Source organism: Chrysemys picta, chromosome 7, assembly GCF_011386835.1.
Source record: "Chrysemys picta bellii isolate R12L10 chromosome 7, ASM1138683v2, whole genome shotgun sequence".
In the NCBI taxonomy this organism is placed as follows: domain Eukaryota; kingdom Metazoa; phylum Chordata; order Testudines; family Emydidae; genus Chrysemys; species Chrysemys picta.
In genome coordinates, this window is record NC_088797.1 from 121,412,139 (window position 1) to 121,428,736 (window position 16,598).

A 16,598-nucleotide genomic window follows, 5' to 3' on the forward strand; every position below is an offset into this window, starting at 1 on the left:
TTGTCATCAGCAAATGCAGTTCTGTTGAAACTGAAATACTTTGTGAAATGGTGTCAGTTTCGCTGAAATTTTGTTTTGGAGGGAACAAAGGTTACAGCAAAGCAGAAACGTCTTGATGTCATGTCTAGCAAAGTTATGAATTTAAGCTCCCAGGCTCGTCTTTTTAAAGTGCTATGTAGTTTTCCTTTGAGGATGAGGACTGATAGGTTAGATATAGAGTGATGGCTTTGTGAAAAGTGTTCACCCACAGGCAATAGTGTTTTTGTCTTTGATCATTTTCCTGTGAGTTCATTTAAGAGTGTGGTGATGGTCTGGTTTCACCCACATAGTTGTTGTTCGGGCATTTAGTGCACTGGATGAGGTACACCACGTGCTGTGATCTTCAGAGGTGTGCTGTGGGCCACAGCACTCGTACTGAAGGAATATTGGGACTCATAGAACCCATCCTCAATCATTTGCCACACAAAGGGCCAGCTTCCCCCAGGACACAACCGACTTCCTCCACAAACTTCTCAACATTAAAACACCATCCTTGCCACCATACATGTCACTTCCCTATACAGTACATCCCTCACAATGATGGCATAGCTGCCTGCCACAAATATTTACATGGCAATGGATGGCCCTCATATATCCACCCCAAACACATTGCCAAACTCATCCATTTCATCCTCACCCATAACAATTTTACATTCAACGACAAATACTTTGTCCAAACGATGGGAACAGCCCTGGGATGGCTTCCCAATATGCCAACCTCTTCATGGGCCATCTTAAAGAAGAATTTCTGGACAAATGCACCATGAAGCCAGTGATATACCTGAGATACATCGATGATATTTTGATCCTCTGGACAGATGACTTAACCTCCCTCATAGATTTCCACCACAACTTCAACAGCCATCATCCGTCCATGAGACTCTCTCTAGAATGCTCCCACACTAGCATCAGTTCCCTGGACACCACGATCAGCTTCAACAACGGAACCCTACAGACAACTATGTACAAGAAACCCACTGATTACTTACCTTCATAGATCCAGTAACCGCCCCAAACACATCAAGAAATCTGTTATCTACAACTAGGCACACAGATACCACCGAATATGCTCTGAGTAGAAAGTCCAGGATATACACCTTAACACATTCAAAACAGCTTTCACCAAACAAGGACACTCCACCAGACAAGTCGATCGTATCATGGAACAGGCTGCCCCAAATACCCTGAGAGAACTTGATTCACTACAGAAATAAAATGTCCTCCAACCACACACTCCTAGTTCTCATCTGCCACTCCACACTGGAACCCATGGGGGGTAACATCAAACAACTACAACCCATACTCAGTGGAGACTTGATTCTGAAAGAAATCATTCCTGAACCTCTTCTTCTGGCCTTCAAACAACCCTCCCCTTCCCCAGTCTCTCCAAGCTCATCATCAGAAGCAAGCTCCACACGGACCAGGACACACCAACTCCAAGAGGCACTGGATGCTGCCAGATCAACAAAAGCAAAACCTGGCACACATGTCTCCACTGTAACAATGATCAACACCGACCGCAACACGCCTTTCAAGATCCATGGGTCCTACATGTGGCGTACCTCTTCCAATGCACTAAATGCCCCAATATCAACTAAACAGGTGAAACTAGAAAGTCACTCGAAATGGACTCACACAGGACAAAGATGAAAAAGACAAAAACACCACATCACCTGTGGGTGAACACCTTTTCATTAAGCGATTGTCTACACTTGCAGCTGTGCCGCTGTAGCACTTAATGAAGAGGCTACCTACGCCAACAGGAGAGCTTCTCCTGTCAACATGGGTACTTCACCTCTCTGAGAGGCGCTAGCCTTTTCAACAGGACAAGCCCTCCCATCGAGACTGTCAACACTGTGGGTTAGGTCAGTATAACTACGTTGCTCAGGTGTGGATTTTCCACACCCCTGAGCGATGTCGTGATATCGACATAAGTTGGTAGTGTAGACCAAGCCAAACTCGGACCTTTTTGGTTTTCAGCAACTGAAACCCGCAACTCTTAATCCAGACACCCCCCCCAAATCAGTCGGTTTTTTGCTTTGTTTTGGGGGGAGGGGTTGGGGGATTGACAAAAACCCGAAAACTTTTGAAGAAAAAGTGTTGATGAAAACAAAATCTTTTATTCATGTTTAATCAAAATGTTTCGCAGGAGCAAAGCCCATTTCCTGAGCAGTTTTAGCTAGATATTGTCTCAGGCCTGGCCGTTGCCCCATAGTCCTCCACCAGTTTTTTGCGCTTTTACAAGCATGTTTACATATTGTTGTTTAAGTGTCTTTTCTCTCCACTATTGCTGTATGAAAGGCTCACAAAAGCAACTGACTAAGACCAGCAAATACATACAAGTACATACAAGTAATCTTGACAGTCTCATGGGAGTTTGAGAATCCAATGACTTATTTAGATGTCTAAATTCAGCTTTAGATGCCTAACTTTGGGCACCCATTTTTAAAAATTCTGGTCTTCACTTCCCTATGGCTCAGCTTGTATATCTGTGATGTGGTTATAACAATATCTACCCCACAGAGCAGTGATACAAGGCTAAATCTTGGTCCCTGCGCATAGCCCAAGGAACTGTTCTTTTTGCAATCCTCTCCCAGGACCATGGGGCAGCTGCTGCTGCAGCCCATTGGCTACTTTAGCTTTCACTCACAGCTATTCTTCCCCTGCAATGGATCCGTGCAGATGTACTAGCACGTCCTAGTTTCAGGAAAGGCCAAAAGCTGGAGCACAGGATGGAACTACTGCCCAAACCAGGAGGAAGTCTTGTATGAATGCCTAATTTGCACTCATGTCAGTAAGAGGTGAAGGATCTGGCCCAGAAATCCTTAATTTAAAGCAAAACCCAGCATAGTTAAAGGAACCGTAAGGTATGAGTAGGTTGCCTGACGGAAGTTTTTGTCAGGCAATGTTGGAAGGGATCCAAAACCTCATGCTTTGGAATTTAAGCCACTCTCTACTTTTTAGGGGTTAGAATGAGGCCTTCATGGGGGACAGATTAGCCCACATTGGCCTTCTTCAGGGTTCTTGCATCTTCTTCTGGTACTGACCACCATGAAAGACAAGATCCTGGCCCAGAAGGACCTCTGCGCCATTACAGGCTGGTGGTTCTCATGCTCAGGAATCCCCGTGGGAGGCAATCACTCTTTCTGCCACATACTGCAGATATCCTCCTGTATCTGAAATTATTTTGTCTGGTGTATTTTGTCACCCGCTTTGCCTCCTGGGGGAAGAACGCACCGTATAATGGTACAGCAGTGTTGAACAGGGAAAGGTCTGCTCAGTTCAACATACAGCATCTGCAAGCACTTCCCATGTCAGTTTAGGCAAATGCTTTAACAATTCATTCAATTATGTTAAGCACCCATTAAAGGAATCCTAAACCCTCCCTTGGGTCATTTCAGTTCTAGGAGATTGTAATTGTTTCAGACTAACCATGATTTCTTCTTTTGCCTCCAGGTGATTCTAATTCTGACAAAGCTGTATGACTACAACCTGGGGAGCATCACCGAGAGCTCGCTTTGGAGGTACGTAGATAAATTGAGCTAATAATTACCGTCTTACTTAAACATGAACAGTCCGGTACAGTTCTTTTATTGAATTTAATTGGATTTTTTACATGCTGGAAGGTTCACAGCTAAGCGCTCTCTCTCTCTCTCTTTCTCTCTCTCTCTCTCTTTGTCCTTTGTTCTCTCATTCTTGGGGATGATGGGACTGAGGTCTGGTTGTCTTGTTCAGCTAGTTAGATAATACATTTAATGTAACTGTCACTTAGGTGGGTTTTTTTGTTTTTGTTTTTTTTTACACACAATCCTTTTCAGAATTAATAAACCAATTGATCAAAACCCAACCAGCAACCCGCCTGTTTTGATCTGTAACACTTGATTTCAGTTTGCAATGACAAGAGCTCCATTCCACAAAGCTGCCCCAGTGATCCTAGAGTAGAACTACAGTTACGGACACCTCGGGAACGGAGGTTGTTTGTCACTCTGAAATGTTCGTAACTCTGAACAAAACACCATGGTGGTTCTTTCAAAAGTTTACAACTGAACATTGACTTAATACAGCTTTGAAACCTTACTATGCATAGAAAAATGTTGCTTTTAACCATCTTAATTTAAAGGAAACAAGCACAGAAACAGTTTCCTTACTTTGTCAAATCTTTCTTTAAACTTTCCCTTTATTTATTTTTTTAGTCATTTACATTTAACACAGTGCTGTACTGTATTTGCTTTGTGTGTGTGTGTGTGTGTGTGTGTGTTTCTGCTGCTGCCTGATTGCATACTTCTGGTTCCAAATGAGGTGTGTGGTTGACCGGTCAATTCATAACTCTGGTGTTCATAACTCTGAGGTTCTATTGTAACTCATGTGTAGGGCCTGTAGGGGTGCTCGTGTGTTTGAGGACTGTTCAAGTGAATAGTAAGGGTTTCCTGGCCCACATCCATTGTTATTAGGACTGGGTGATTGATCACCACTTCACATTTCCATGTTTCCTTCTCTTGTAGAGGTTTATGAATAGGCCAGGTACATTATGCACATTGAAATGAAGTTGTCTGCCTACACTTACTGCTTGACTGGGAGTGTCATCTAGTGGTTAGATTAGATGTTAGTCAAGACTCCTGGGTTCCCAGTTCTCTGGTTGTATGATAGTAACTCTTGCTGAGGTCAACAGAAGCTGCTCATATGCTGGGAGGGAAAAGAAAAGCAGTGAGCCCCTGAATTGCTTCCCAAATTTGTTACTGAGATGCTCTGTGTGCATGAGCAAGCTGCTGTTGCCTCGGTTTACCCTTTCATTAGAAGGCCATAGGGATATTTATTTACCTCACAGGAGTGTAGTCTTTTGGGAGGGTTAATTAATTAAGGGCATATGCTACCTTATTTCCTCCTGCTGAATTCTTATTGGCAGTCAGTGAGTTTTATGCAATGATCACAGCTAAAGTCCTCTCTAGGGCTCCTGAGGCACGTGCTTAACTTGAAGCTCATGAGCGATCCTGCTGTCTCTATTGTCGTCGTTACTCTCACCTGCACATTGAGCACCTGCGTCAGATTTTTCAGCCTCTGAGCTATCTGGGAATGTTTCCCATTGACTTCAATGGGCTTCGGCTTGAACCTTGAGTTTGTCAATTGCTTCGAGAGCCTCAGAGGAAGAATGTTCATACGAGTGTTAAGTATGTTTTGTTGCTATTTTCTTTCCCCTGCTTTCCTGGTGAAATCTGGTGGGGTTTTTTTGTGCTTCACCAGAGGCCGTGAGCAAGGATCCTTGTGACGGTCCCATTGGAGGTTTCCCATTTTCGGTGTAATAAGAGAGAAAATGGTGGAAGGGCACTTGTTATTTAAAGCACCTGATACACTTATATAAAAAAAAATCAAGGAAAATAGAAATAAGAGGGAGGAAAAAATTATCCTTCATTTCTCTGATTTGTTTTATTTCTTGAGAGCTGATGTTGGCCCATAAAAGAACACACTATCCCTGGTTTACTTTGCTCTGGCACATCGGTGACTGTTTCCAAAAGATAGAAGAGAAAAGCACGTCTTTCTGTATCTACACACGACCTAGGAAAAGTGTCTTCTCTGTGATACATGGCACACATATAACATATTAAGGGTACATTAATAAAGGGCTGGAAAATGATTAGCAATTGTTTATAAGTAGAGCTGTTTATGAGTAGTTTGTGTTATAACTGGTTAAAGTGTAGAGCTATGTGGATTACTGATTTTTTTGGTTCACTAACGGTTCTGAAAAACTGAACAAAAATTGGGTTGGCTCGAGCTGAAACCATTTTTTTTTTAAATATTCACCTAAATGAAAAGTCAAAAAATTATTTTTGGTCAAACAAAGTGAAAGATTTTCATTAATAAGATGCAAAGAAATTTCAAAACAAAAGTAATTTTGAATAAAAAAACCGAAACGTAAAAAGTGTCGAAACAAAACATTGGGTTTTTTTCCAGATTTTTAAAGTATTTTTTTTTCAACCAAAACAATTCAGAGAAATGGACATGAATTTTCAAAATGTGTTTTTATGTTAAAAAAGCTTTGGCTGAAAAAAATTGCCCAGTTCTAGTTATAAACTCGGCAGTCGAAGGAGTTATCGATGGTCATAAGCAGTCTGGTGACCAGTTGGGCTCTCTAGCAATCTATAACACACACCGCCTACTGACCATAGCACACGGATTTATTTTTTTTATAAATATACTAATATTGGCCAGGATGGCATTTCTTTTGAATTCCTCAGCCGATTTAACTTCAGTCCTGTCCTCCTTCTGCAGTGATAATGTATGGAGCTCGCCACAAATCCAGTGAGTAAAAAGGCTATTGGCAGCTGACTTGCGTATGTGAGAAAAACAGTAAAAGGGAGAGGCAAGGAAAGAGGGTGACAATCTTCTTGAAAGTTAAGCTTCAGGCCTGATCTACACTTAATAATTAGATCTACCTAGCTGTGTCGCTCAGGGCTGTGAAAAATTTTGCTTTCTGAGTCCTGTAGTAAAGTCAGCCTAAAGCCTGGTTGTAGATGCAGCTAGGTTGATGGAAGAATTCTCTGTCAACCTAGCTACCACCTCTCAAAGACGTGGATTACCTACATTGATGGCAAATCCCCTCCGTCAATGTAGGAAGTGTCTACAATATGGGCCCTACAGCTGCAGTGTCATAGCTGTCCCACTCTAGCGGCTGTCGTGTAGACATACCCTTAGTGGATCAATAGGCTCTTGGTGGCAAGTGAGATGCTGCCTCTGAAGCGAGCGAATGAGATTTCTTGTCGGCTGGACCTGGCATTAATTACACCATAATCCTCTCCATAGATTTTTCTTGTCTCGCCCTTCTTGGGTTTTATTTATTTATTTTATTCATTCAAGAAAGAGAAAAGAGGGAGAAGCAAAGATTATCTCACGCCGAGCAATTATTCGAGGTTTTATTTTTCTTCCTCTCTCAGTTATCTCTTGGATCACAAAGAGGATTACACTTTGAGACTTGGGAGAAGATGATGGTTTTTACTACAGGAGCAAGATAAGCTTAGGTCTGAGATAAATAAAATGTCAGAATAACAGATATAGACTCTGTGGGAAGTGGAGGGAAATAATCTTCTCCCTTTCTTTTTTTTTGATGTGATCAGAGTTCTGGGGAGCCCTGTGTTGAACTTTTCATTCAGGGCCTGAAGAGGAAAAGCGGCTAATTGCATGCTGTTAGCCTTAGCCCTGCAAACATTTAGGCATGGGCTTTACTTTATTCCATTGAGCCGTCCCATTGAAATCAGTGGGACGTCTTCTGATAAGAATCCCTAGCTTTTGTATAGTGCCTTTCATCAGTAGATCTCAAAGGGCTTTACCAAGGAGCTCAGTACCATTATCCCCATTTTACAGATGGCACAGAGCGGGAAAATGACTTGCCCAAGGTCATCCAGCGGGCCAGTGACACAGGTAGGATCAGAACTCGGGTATCCTGAATCCTAGTCAGTGCTCTGTCCACTAAGCCGTGCTGCCTCTGTTTAAGCACACGTGTAAACGGTTGCAAGATTAAGGCACGCTGTCATACATGGTAGGCATCCAATTTATCCCACTCACTTCTCCAACCAATTACATTTTCTGCTTTAAATCGTCCCCAAGATAGTACCCCCATCTTCACCTGCCTTATCCCCCCAAAATCGATTAGTCCTGCAAAACAAGGGCTGCAAAAGTCTCCATATCTCAGATCTTACCTACACCAATGTTTGGTCAACAAAGAGTACGGACATTGAAGTCATTAGGGCTACACCTGTGTAAAATGGGTGCAAATGAAACCAGGCTTTTGAGCTTCTAACTTGGAAGGGATGCAAGCAGCATGGCCTAGTGCATTGAACTTGAAACTCCTTTATTCAAATCCCAGCTCTGCCTCTGCCTTGCTGTAGCTTGAGGCAAATGTAAAATGGGGATATTAATCACCATATTTCCTAGGCATGTTTTGAGGGTGAGATGATTCATGTTTGCTATGGTTTGAAAATCTAAAATAATATGTACAGAATAACTAGAATTATTACAGTGGTTAAAGCAGTAGAGAGCGTTTCAGAATTCCCGGATTCTGTTTCCAGCTTTGTCATGAACTTGAACAAGAGTCTCTTAACCTCTCTATCAGTTTACTCAGCTGTGAAACAGAAAAAAAATATTTACCTTCCTCACCGAGTTTGTTAGAAGTCTCAATGAATTCATGTTTGCAAAGCACCCTGTGTTCCCTGGATAAAAGGTGGTAGAAGTGGAAAGCAGTTTACAGCTCCGCTCATCCAGGATGTTGTGTTTGTAGAGGCATATGCATGTGTCATCACCATCACCCCTTTGCTCTCTCCTCAGTTTGCTTTTGTGAGTCAGCAGAGGAAGGACCAAAACGGACCATGATCAATTTCACCTTCCCTTCTCCTTTTGGATCACATGATGTTGTCTAATTACAGGTTATGTTAAATATCCTCTACCTGTTTTTGACTGTATGGAGTATACTTGCTACAAATGAGAATTATGTTATACCAGAGCACTTTAAAGCTTTGTGAGATACACTTGCCTGTTTTGAATGAAACTTCCCAAATACCCCATTATTCCATAAATCAATCTCCTGTGTTTCTCAGGCTGGTTCAATGCACTTTTATTTTCCACCTGCTGAGCTGCATTAATAAGGTCATAACCTATGGTTTAGAGACATGGCACAAGTTGCAGCTGCAGAGGATTAGGGTGTCTTAGCTGGAGAAAGCAGGAGAAACAAATCAATTCAAAAAAGTGACAGAGAGAGACCTTTTATTGAATACATTCTAACTGGCAGTTTTGGGGAAAAGGCACTTGAAAAGAGCTATTTGAATATTTTTATCACTAAATTCAGTACTTCAATTACACTGTGTGACTAAGTTAGTTTCCTTACCCGAATATCAGAGCCAGGGAAATGCTGCCACGTATCTCCTAGTGGTTTTCAACATTTTTCATTTATGGATCCCTACCAAATTTCAAATGGAGGGTGCGGACCCCTTTGGAAATCTTAGACATAATCTGCGGACCCCGGTGGTGTGAAAACCACTGTCTTATGGGAATTCACTTGAATTTAAAAATGAATTTTGCATGTGCCTCTATTTTGTTTTTCCCTCCTGTGAACATTCAAACCCTTGGCTGTCGCTCTCCTGAATGCCTGAGGGTACTGGGGTTTGAGTTCACATGCTCAGTTTTGCACACAGGAAGCTGTATATTTTACAATTTGATCCTAGTGGGGTCCTTGCCTGAGTGGGGCTTCAATAAGGACCTCAGGATTTGGTTTCCTGACTTCAGTGGGAGCTCAGTGCCCTCCACCCATCTCAGGATGGGATGCTTTGTGGTCAGCACCCAAGTCCACTAGGGACGTCGCAGTTGCTATTGATTTTACATGGAAGGTGATCAGATACCAAGGTGATGGGCAGTAGGGATGGGAGGGATAGCTCAGTGGTTTGAGCATTGGCCTGCTAAACCCATGGTTGTGAGTTCAATCCTTGAGGGGAGCATTTAGGGATCTGGGGCAAAACTCTGGCTGGGGATTAGTCCTGAACATGGGGTTGGACTAGATGACCTCCTGAGGTCCCTTCCAACCCTGAGATTCTATGATTTTAAGAATAAAACCTTACAATAGAAACCTAGTCAGTTTCTCCCAACCCTAGTTGATATTAGTAAGGGGCTTCCTGGGGTACTTTGGTACCTGCTACCAATGTGAATTCCAATGATGTTAGCAAAGTCTTATGGACATTGGTATGTAACAAGGCTTGGAAGGATTAGATTTTTATTGGTAAATGTCAATTTTACCATACACACTCAAAATGATAAAAAAAACCATATTTGCATCAATAATAATTGAAATTTACAGATAGTCAAAGTAAGAAACATGCTGCTTAAGAATTTATTAGAGTTTGATTTAAGGATATCTGTTACTTTGTACATTTTGACTTGTGATGTTGATAATTTGTGTTATAAAGCTTTAACTTTTGGGATCTCGACATCTACAGTCATTAAATAATTACTGTCTGACCACCAATATAATAAATATTGATATTAGCCATTGGAATTCCAAAACAATAAAAATGGAATTCTGCCAAGCCCACCTATAACTTCCAGCAGATGCTTTCATAGGCTGTGATTCAGCAAAGCACTTAAGCGTGTGTTGAAGTCTCAATGACTTCACTGCTTAAGCATTTTGCGGAATCAGGGCCATATAAACACAGGCCTCTTCCACAACTGAATTCTCTGGTCCCGTTTCTGACCTCGCTTACATTTAAGCCAATGGATTTACATCATGGGGTGAGTCAGAGGAGAATTGAGCCCGCAACCTTTGAGGTGTGACTTGGTTTAGAATTTCAATCTAGTGCCTTCTGCATCGCCTGGTTTGCATGGATAAAATATTCAGCATTAATGAAGATGCAAATTTATTATGCACATTAAAAGTGCGTTCTCTGTTGCATCCAGTCATGAAATGTGGTAGTGCAACCAGGTAAATCAAAACCCCCCTGATCCCATTGCAGCGCGAAAGCCAATATGTAAATCATGATTATGAATATTAATGTGACATATTTTATCAATATACTGTAAATAACAGATGTATGATGTTCATGCTGCTTCGCAGATCTCTATATCACTTTAAATGGGGGTTGTCAGTGGTTGTTCTGCTTTATAAAAGGGCTAATAAAAGGAGGAATCTGGCCATGTGGTATCCAGTCAATGCGGGGATCCTGTTCAACTGCATGCCATGGAGTTGTGTAGGCACATCGTACAGGCCCAATGGGGCAAAATGTTCCTTGATATAACTCCATTGAAGTCAGTATTATTTTATACACATTCACATACTGGGCCAGATTCAGAGATGATGCATAAGATACACAATGGTTAGTGGTTCTCAGCGAGCCTAAAGTACTGCCACAGTTCAGGGCAACAGTTCAGCGAGGGTCCTCACTCTCAGGCTTCCGGCTCCCCACCTTCACCTCTCATGCCCTGCTTTCCGGGGGTTTTCCAGGCTCCATTCAGTTCCCTGCCAACAGTGTGTTATTCCCCAGCAAAAGAGACCACCTAGAGAGGCCTGTGTCTATGCTTTGCTTAGTCTTCAAAGACTATAAACAGTTGCAATTGCCCACGGTTCTAAGTTACCCCACCCAGCACTTTCTAAGCAAGGACATTTCTTCTCTACCAAAAAGCATTACAGAGAAAACTTTAAAAACAACAGAAGAACCTACATACGTGCTAAGACGCCTACTGGCGATCACCCCCTGATTCCAACCTGGGCTCTGGCCAGTGAACATCACCCACGGGCTTTTCTGTGGATCACAGAATATCAGGGTTGGAAGGTACCTCAGGAGATCATCTAGTCCAACCCCCTGCTCAAAGCAGAACCAATCCCTAGACAGATTTTTGCCCCTGATTCCTAAGTGGCCCCCTTAAGGATTGAACTCTCAACCCTGGGTTTAGCAGGCCAATGCTCAAACCATGGTTTGTAACCTGTCCTTTGAATTGGCTTCTGTACCCAATGACTGGAAGCTAGCTAGCTAATGTAATGCCAATATTTAAAAAGGGCTCTAGAGATGATCCCGGCAATTACAGACCGGTAAGTCTAACGTCAGTACTGGGCAAATTAGTTGAAACAATAGTAAAGAATAAAATTGTCAAACACATAGAAGAACATAAATTGTTGGGCAAAAGTCAACATGGTTTCTGTAAAGGGAAATCATGTCTTACTAATCTATTAGAGTTCTTTGAAGGGGTGAACAAACATGTGGACAAGGGGGATCCAGTGGACATAGTGTACTTAGATTTCCAGAAAGCTTATGACAAGGTCCCTCACCAAAAGCTCTTGTGTAAATTAAGCTGTCATGGGATAAGAGGGAAGAGATTGAGAACTGGTTAAAAGACAGGGTATAAATGGTAAATTTTCAGAATGGAGAAGGGTAACTAGTAGTGTTCCCCAAGGGTCAGTCCTAGGACCGATCCTATTCAACTTATTCATAAATGATCTGGAGAAAGGGGTAAACAGTGAGGTGGCAAAGTTTGCAGATGATACTAAACTGCTCAAGATAGTTAAGACCAAAGCAGACTGTAAAGAACTTGAAAAAGATCTCACAAAACTAAGTGATTGGGCAACAAAATGGCAAATGAAATTTAATGTGGATAAATATAAAGTAATACACATTGGAAAAAATAACCCCAACTATGCATCCAATATGATGGGGGCTAATTTAGCTACAACAAATCAGGAAAAAGATCTTGGAGTCATTGTGGATAGTTCTCTGAAGACGTCCACGCAGTGTGCAGTGGCAGTCAAAAAAGCAAACAGGATAATAGGAATCATTCAAAAAGGGATAAAGAATAAGAGGGAGGATATCTTCTTGCCCTTATATAAATCCATGGTATGCCAACATCTTGAATACTGCCTACAGATGTGGTCTCCTCATCTCAAAAAAAGATATACTGGCATTAGAAAAGGTTCAGAGAAGGGCAACGAAAATGATTAGGGGTTTGGAACGGGTCCCATATGAGGAGAGATTAAAGAGGCTAGGATTTTTCAGCTTGGAAAAGAGGAGACTATGGGGGGATATGATAGAGGTATATAAAATCATGAGTGGTGTGGAGAAAGTGAATAAGGAAAAATTATTAACTTGTTCCCATACTATAAGAACTAGGGGTCACCAAATGAAATTACTGGGCAGTAGGTTTAAAACAAATAAAAGGAAGTTCTTCACACAGCACACAGTCAACCTGTGGAACTCCTTGCCTGCGGAGGTTGTGAAGGCTAGGACTATAACAGGGTTTAAAAGCGAACTAGATAAATTCATGGAGGTTAAGTCCATTAATGGCTATTAGCCAGGATGGGTAAGGAATGGTGTCCCTAGCCTCTGTCAGAGGGTGGAGATGGATGGCAGGAGAGAGATCACTTGATCATTACCTGTTAGGTTCACTCCCTCTGGGGCACTTGACATTGGCCACTGTCAGTAGACAGGATACTGGGCTGGATGGATCTTTGGTCTGACCCAGTATGGCCGTTCTTATGTTCTTATCTGTCTTGTAAAGTCTCCCAGAGAGAGACACTCACTCGAACATTTTTTATCCTATTTATGTTAATGGGAGTCTTGCCATTGATTTAATTGGAAACAGGATCAAGCCTCAGAACCAAACACAAAATGGCAACTGTCCTTGCAGCTGGCAGGGAGACTCCTTAAAATGTAAAGGTATAGCACACATAAAACAGAACAACATTTTTTTCCAGTTACATAGCTACATAAAACTCAGGCCCACACCAAAGTCTTGGATCTAACTTTCCCCCCACTGACACCCAAAATAATAATGAAAAACACTTTGGGAGTGTTTGAAATACAAGCGTTATCCTGGGTTTGCCCATGGTTCCTATCTTTCTAATGGGACAAAACCTCAGATTCAAAATGATCCTGAAATCTTGATCCAGATTTTGGAGCTTTCATCATTTCATAGAGTTTAAAGCCAGAAGGGATCCCTGGATCATGTCGTCTGATCTCCTGTATAACTCAAGCCACTAAATTTCACCAAAATACCCCTATGTTGAACCTAATGATTTTAACGGGACTAAAATATTTCAGTCCTCAGAAGACTGAACTGTTGTGTCCCATGGGCGGAGAATGGAGAAATTCCAGTGCCACCAATGCCCGAGAGCCGGGCGATGGCAGGGAATTGGTTAGGTGCGATGTGCCTGGATGATCCCACTAGGTGATCCATGACTAAGGGATGATGAGGGAAAAAAAACCCTGGTCCCTCAATCTGGTCTTGGTAAAAGTTCCTTCCCGACCGCTCATCTGATGGGTGCTCCAACCTTTCAGTGCTGTGGTCCAGATGTTCATATTGGAGCATCTCCACCAGCCACATGCAGAAATACATGCCGTACAAAATGGCATCCTCCATGCAGTGTGACCTCGCACCTACAGTGTGTGCAAGGTCACGTGTGGAGGACACTATTTTGCTCTATAAAATGGCATCCACCACACAATGTGACCTCACACATATGGTGCGTGTGAAGTCAAGCCACATGGATGATGCCATTTTGTAGAGCAGGTCTGCTGGGCCGAGAGGGCAGATGTGTCCGGGGTCTGGACAGAATCATCCCGTGTGCTGGATCTGTCCCGGGAGCTGCCGGTTGGATGTGCCGCCAATCCTTATTGCAAACATAAAACCAGAGAGGTTTGGCACCACTCTGCTCACTCGCTAATGAACTTGTGGGGAGATAGCTGCACGTCGGGACAGCATGTGAACGGGCAGAATGCTATGACCTGTTGCAGAGTGACTTGTCTTCAGTTAAAAAGGCCTGCGACTAAAGCCATTATTAAAACTGAAATGTTCAAACATGTGTACACTGCTGCTGTGCTCTTCGAGGAGGGGATGGAGAGAAAGCTGAAGATTGGGTGCTGCAAATTACCTGTATTCAAACATTCAGCGGCTCTGCCACATATTTTGCAGTGTAAGTTGATGACTGTTTACTCTAAAGCATAATAGTTCAGTTCAAACTGACCTTTTTCTCATGATTTTCCATCCAGTCTGAACCCTTTTATTCATTAATTTCCTGAAAGCACCCAAAGTCTTTCTCCGGTAATGGCTCATTTCTTCCCCGCTCTCAAAATTATTAGCTGAAGAATTTTAATGACCACATGCAATTTATTCACATCCATCTTGCTGCCATCTCGTTGTCTGAGTGCTCTGTGTTGAGTCCTTGGGCTTGCATGGGAAACTTGCTGTCTGGATTTGAAACTCTGCCAGGAAAGTGGTGGCTAACGGACTATCAGGGATGCCATTTGGCTTTCTGCATGTTTGTCATGCAGGGCCAGCGCCAGGTTTTTTGCCGCCCCAAGCGCAACCAAAAAAAAAAAAAAAAAAAAGGGTGGAGTGCCACCCCTTGAAAAGGGCCACCCCAAGCACATGCTTGGAACGCTGGTACCTAGAGCTGGCCCTGTTGTCATGCTATATACTGCTCCAAACTGGTGCCTCATTGGTAATATACCAGCTGTTATATAGGAGCCTATCACAGCTGGCTTGTGTTTGGGAATACACGTCTACCCCGATATAACGTTGTCCTCGGGAGCCAAAAAATCTGACTGCGTTATAGGTGAAACCGCGTTATATCAAACTTGCTTTGATCCGCTGGAGTGCGCAGCCCCGCCCACCCGGAGCACTGCTTTACCGCGTTATATCCGAATTCATGTTATGTCAGGTCGCGTTATATCGGGGTAGAGGTGTAGTTCCAGATTAGCAATCACTGGGCCAGCAACTGGTATATTCAAGCCATGCCACAAATCCCAAGCAAAGCAGTGATTTGCATTGATCAAGCTTACCCTGGTTGCAAGTGAAGGGAAATTTCAACCAGTGCAAATCACAGCTTTTGCCTATCCTGGCCATGCTGGCAAGAGTACCAGTTGTTGTGGAGTCTCTGCCAATTCCATTGTTGCTCTGCCTATGAGAGTAGCTTTGATCACTCAATTCTCCATTTCACCAACAAGCACTGTCATACTCTGTCCCACGCCGCCCCTTACAGGTGGAAAAGGTCCTTGTCCAAATCCATAAAGCCACCACCATGGGCTGCAGATATGGCAGGCCAGGGGATGCTGAGACTCTCCAAACAGCCAGGCATGTCCCTGTCCATGCTCTGCCCTGAGGCCCCCTCCTGCTTTCCGCTCTTCCCCAGTGGCCCCAATCCAGACTGCTCCTCTTCCCTGAAGCAGGCTACAGCAGACTGGGCTGCGTCCTGGGATTCGGGGCAGCTGGGGCCAGTGCTGGGGCCACCCGGTGCTCTGGGACTGGGGACGCTGGGGCCATGCCACTTGGCGTTCTGGGACTGAGAGCACTGGGACTCGGGGCTCTGGGGCTTCTCCACCTGGCACCCGGGAGCTGGGAGCACTGGGGTCGCCCGCCTGGCACTCTGGGGCTGGAGGTGCTTTGATGGGCCGGCTGGGGCGGTCCAGGGCTGGGGTGGGGGTCTGGCGGGCACAGTGTGGGGCTTGGGGCTCCAGCAGGGGGAGACGAGGGCAGAAGGAGTGGGGGAAGGGGAAGGGTGGGGACAGGGGCTAGCCTCCCCGAACGGTGGTTCACATGCCGCCCATTGCCACCACCTTGTCCTCCTTCAAGTTCTCCCTCAAAACTCACCTCTCCTGTCATTCGTAGAGTAAGGTACAACCTACTTTAGGCAGGTGGAGAGCTGTGATTGCCACTGCTGCCTGGCTAAGAATTGTGCACATCCTGTTGTGTTTGTTATCCCACCTTCTCACTTGTCTCCTCTATGTGTTTGTACCTGGCCTGTTAGATTGTAAGGTCTTTGGGGCAAGGAAGAGTCATTTACCATATACTGATACAATGCCTAGCCCAATGAGCCATTAGGTATTACCACAATATGAATGCTAAATAATAACAGACGAAAGCCTTTGTCAGTCCAAATCAGATTCTTCCTGCAGAACTGGACGGTGCTGCTGTCATGGGGTAGCTGGCTCCTGAGGGAGTCCGGCACTCACGCAGCCTACTTGTGACAGGCTCTGCTGAGGAGAGTGAGCCAACCCCAAGCCACCTGTGAGGTGTTAGGTGCAGTTAATTAGCTAAGAAAC

General features: G+C 43.7%; 1 protein-coding gene across 4 annotated transcripts in view; it reads left to right on the forward strand.

Moving 5' to 3' along the window:
• SORCS1 (sortilin related VPS10 domain containing receptor 1) overlaps positions 1 to 16,598 on the forward strand; it is a 413,081-nt gene that overhangs the window by 118,429 nt on the left and 278,054 nt on the right. For all 4 annotated transcript variants that reach the window (XR_010589337.1, XM_024110965.3, XM_024110966.3 and 1 more), the window contains exon 2: positions 3,496 to 3,563. Coding sequence is in view for 3 of the 4 variants with exons in the window: in XM_024110965.3 (XP_023966733.2) it covers positions 3,496 to 3,563 (68 nt within the window). In the remaining variant the exon portion in view is untranslated. The remainder of the gene's footprint in view (positions 1 to 3,495; positions 3,564 to 16,598) is intronic.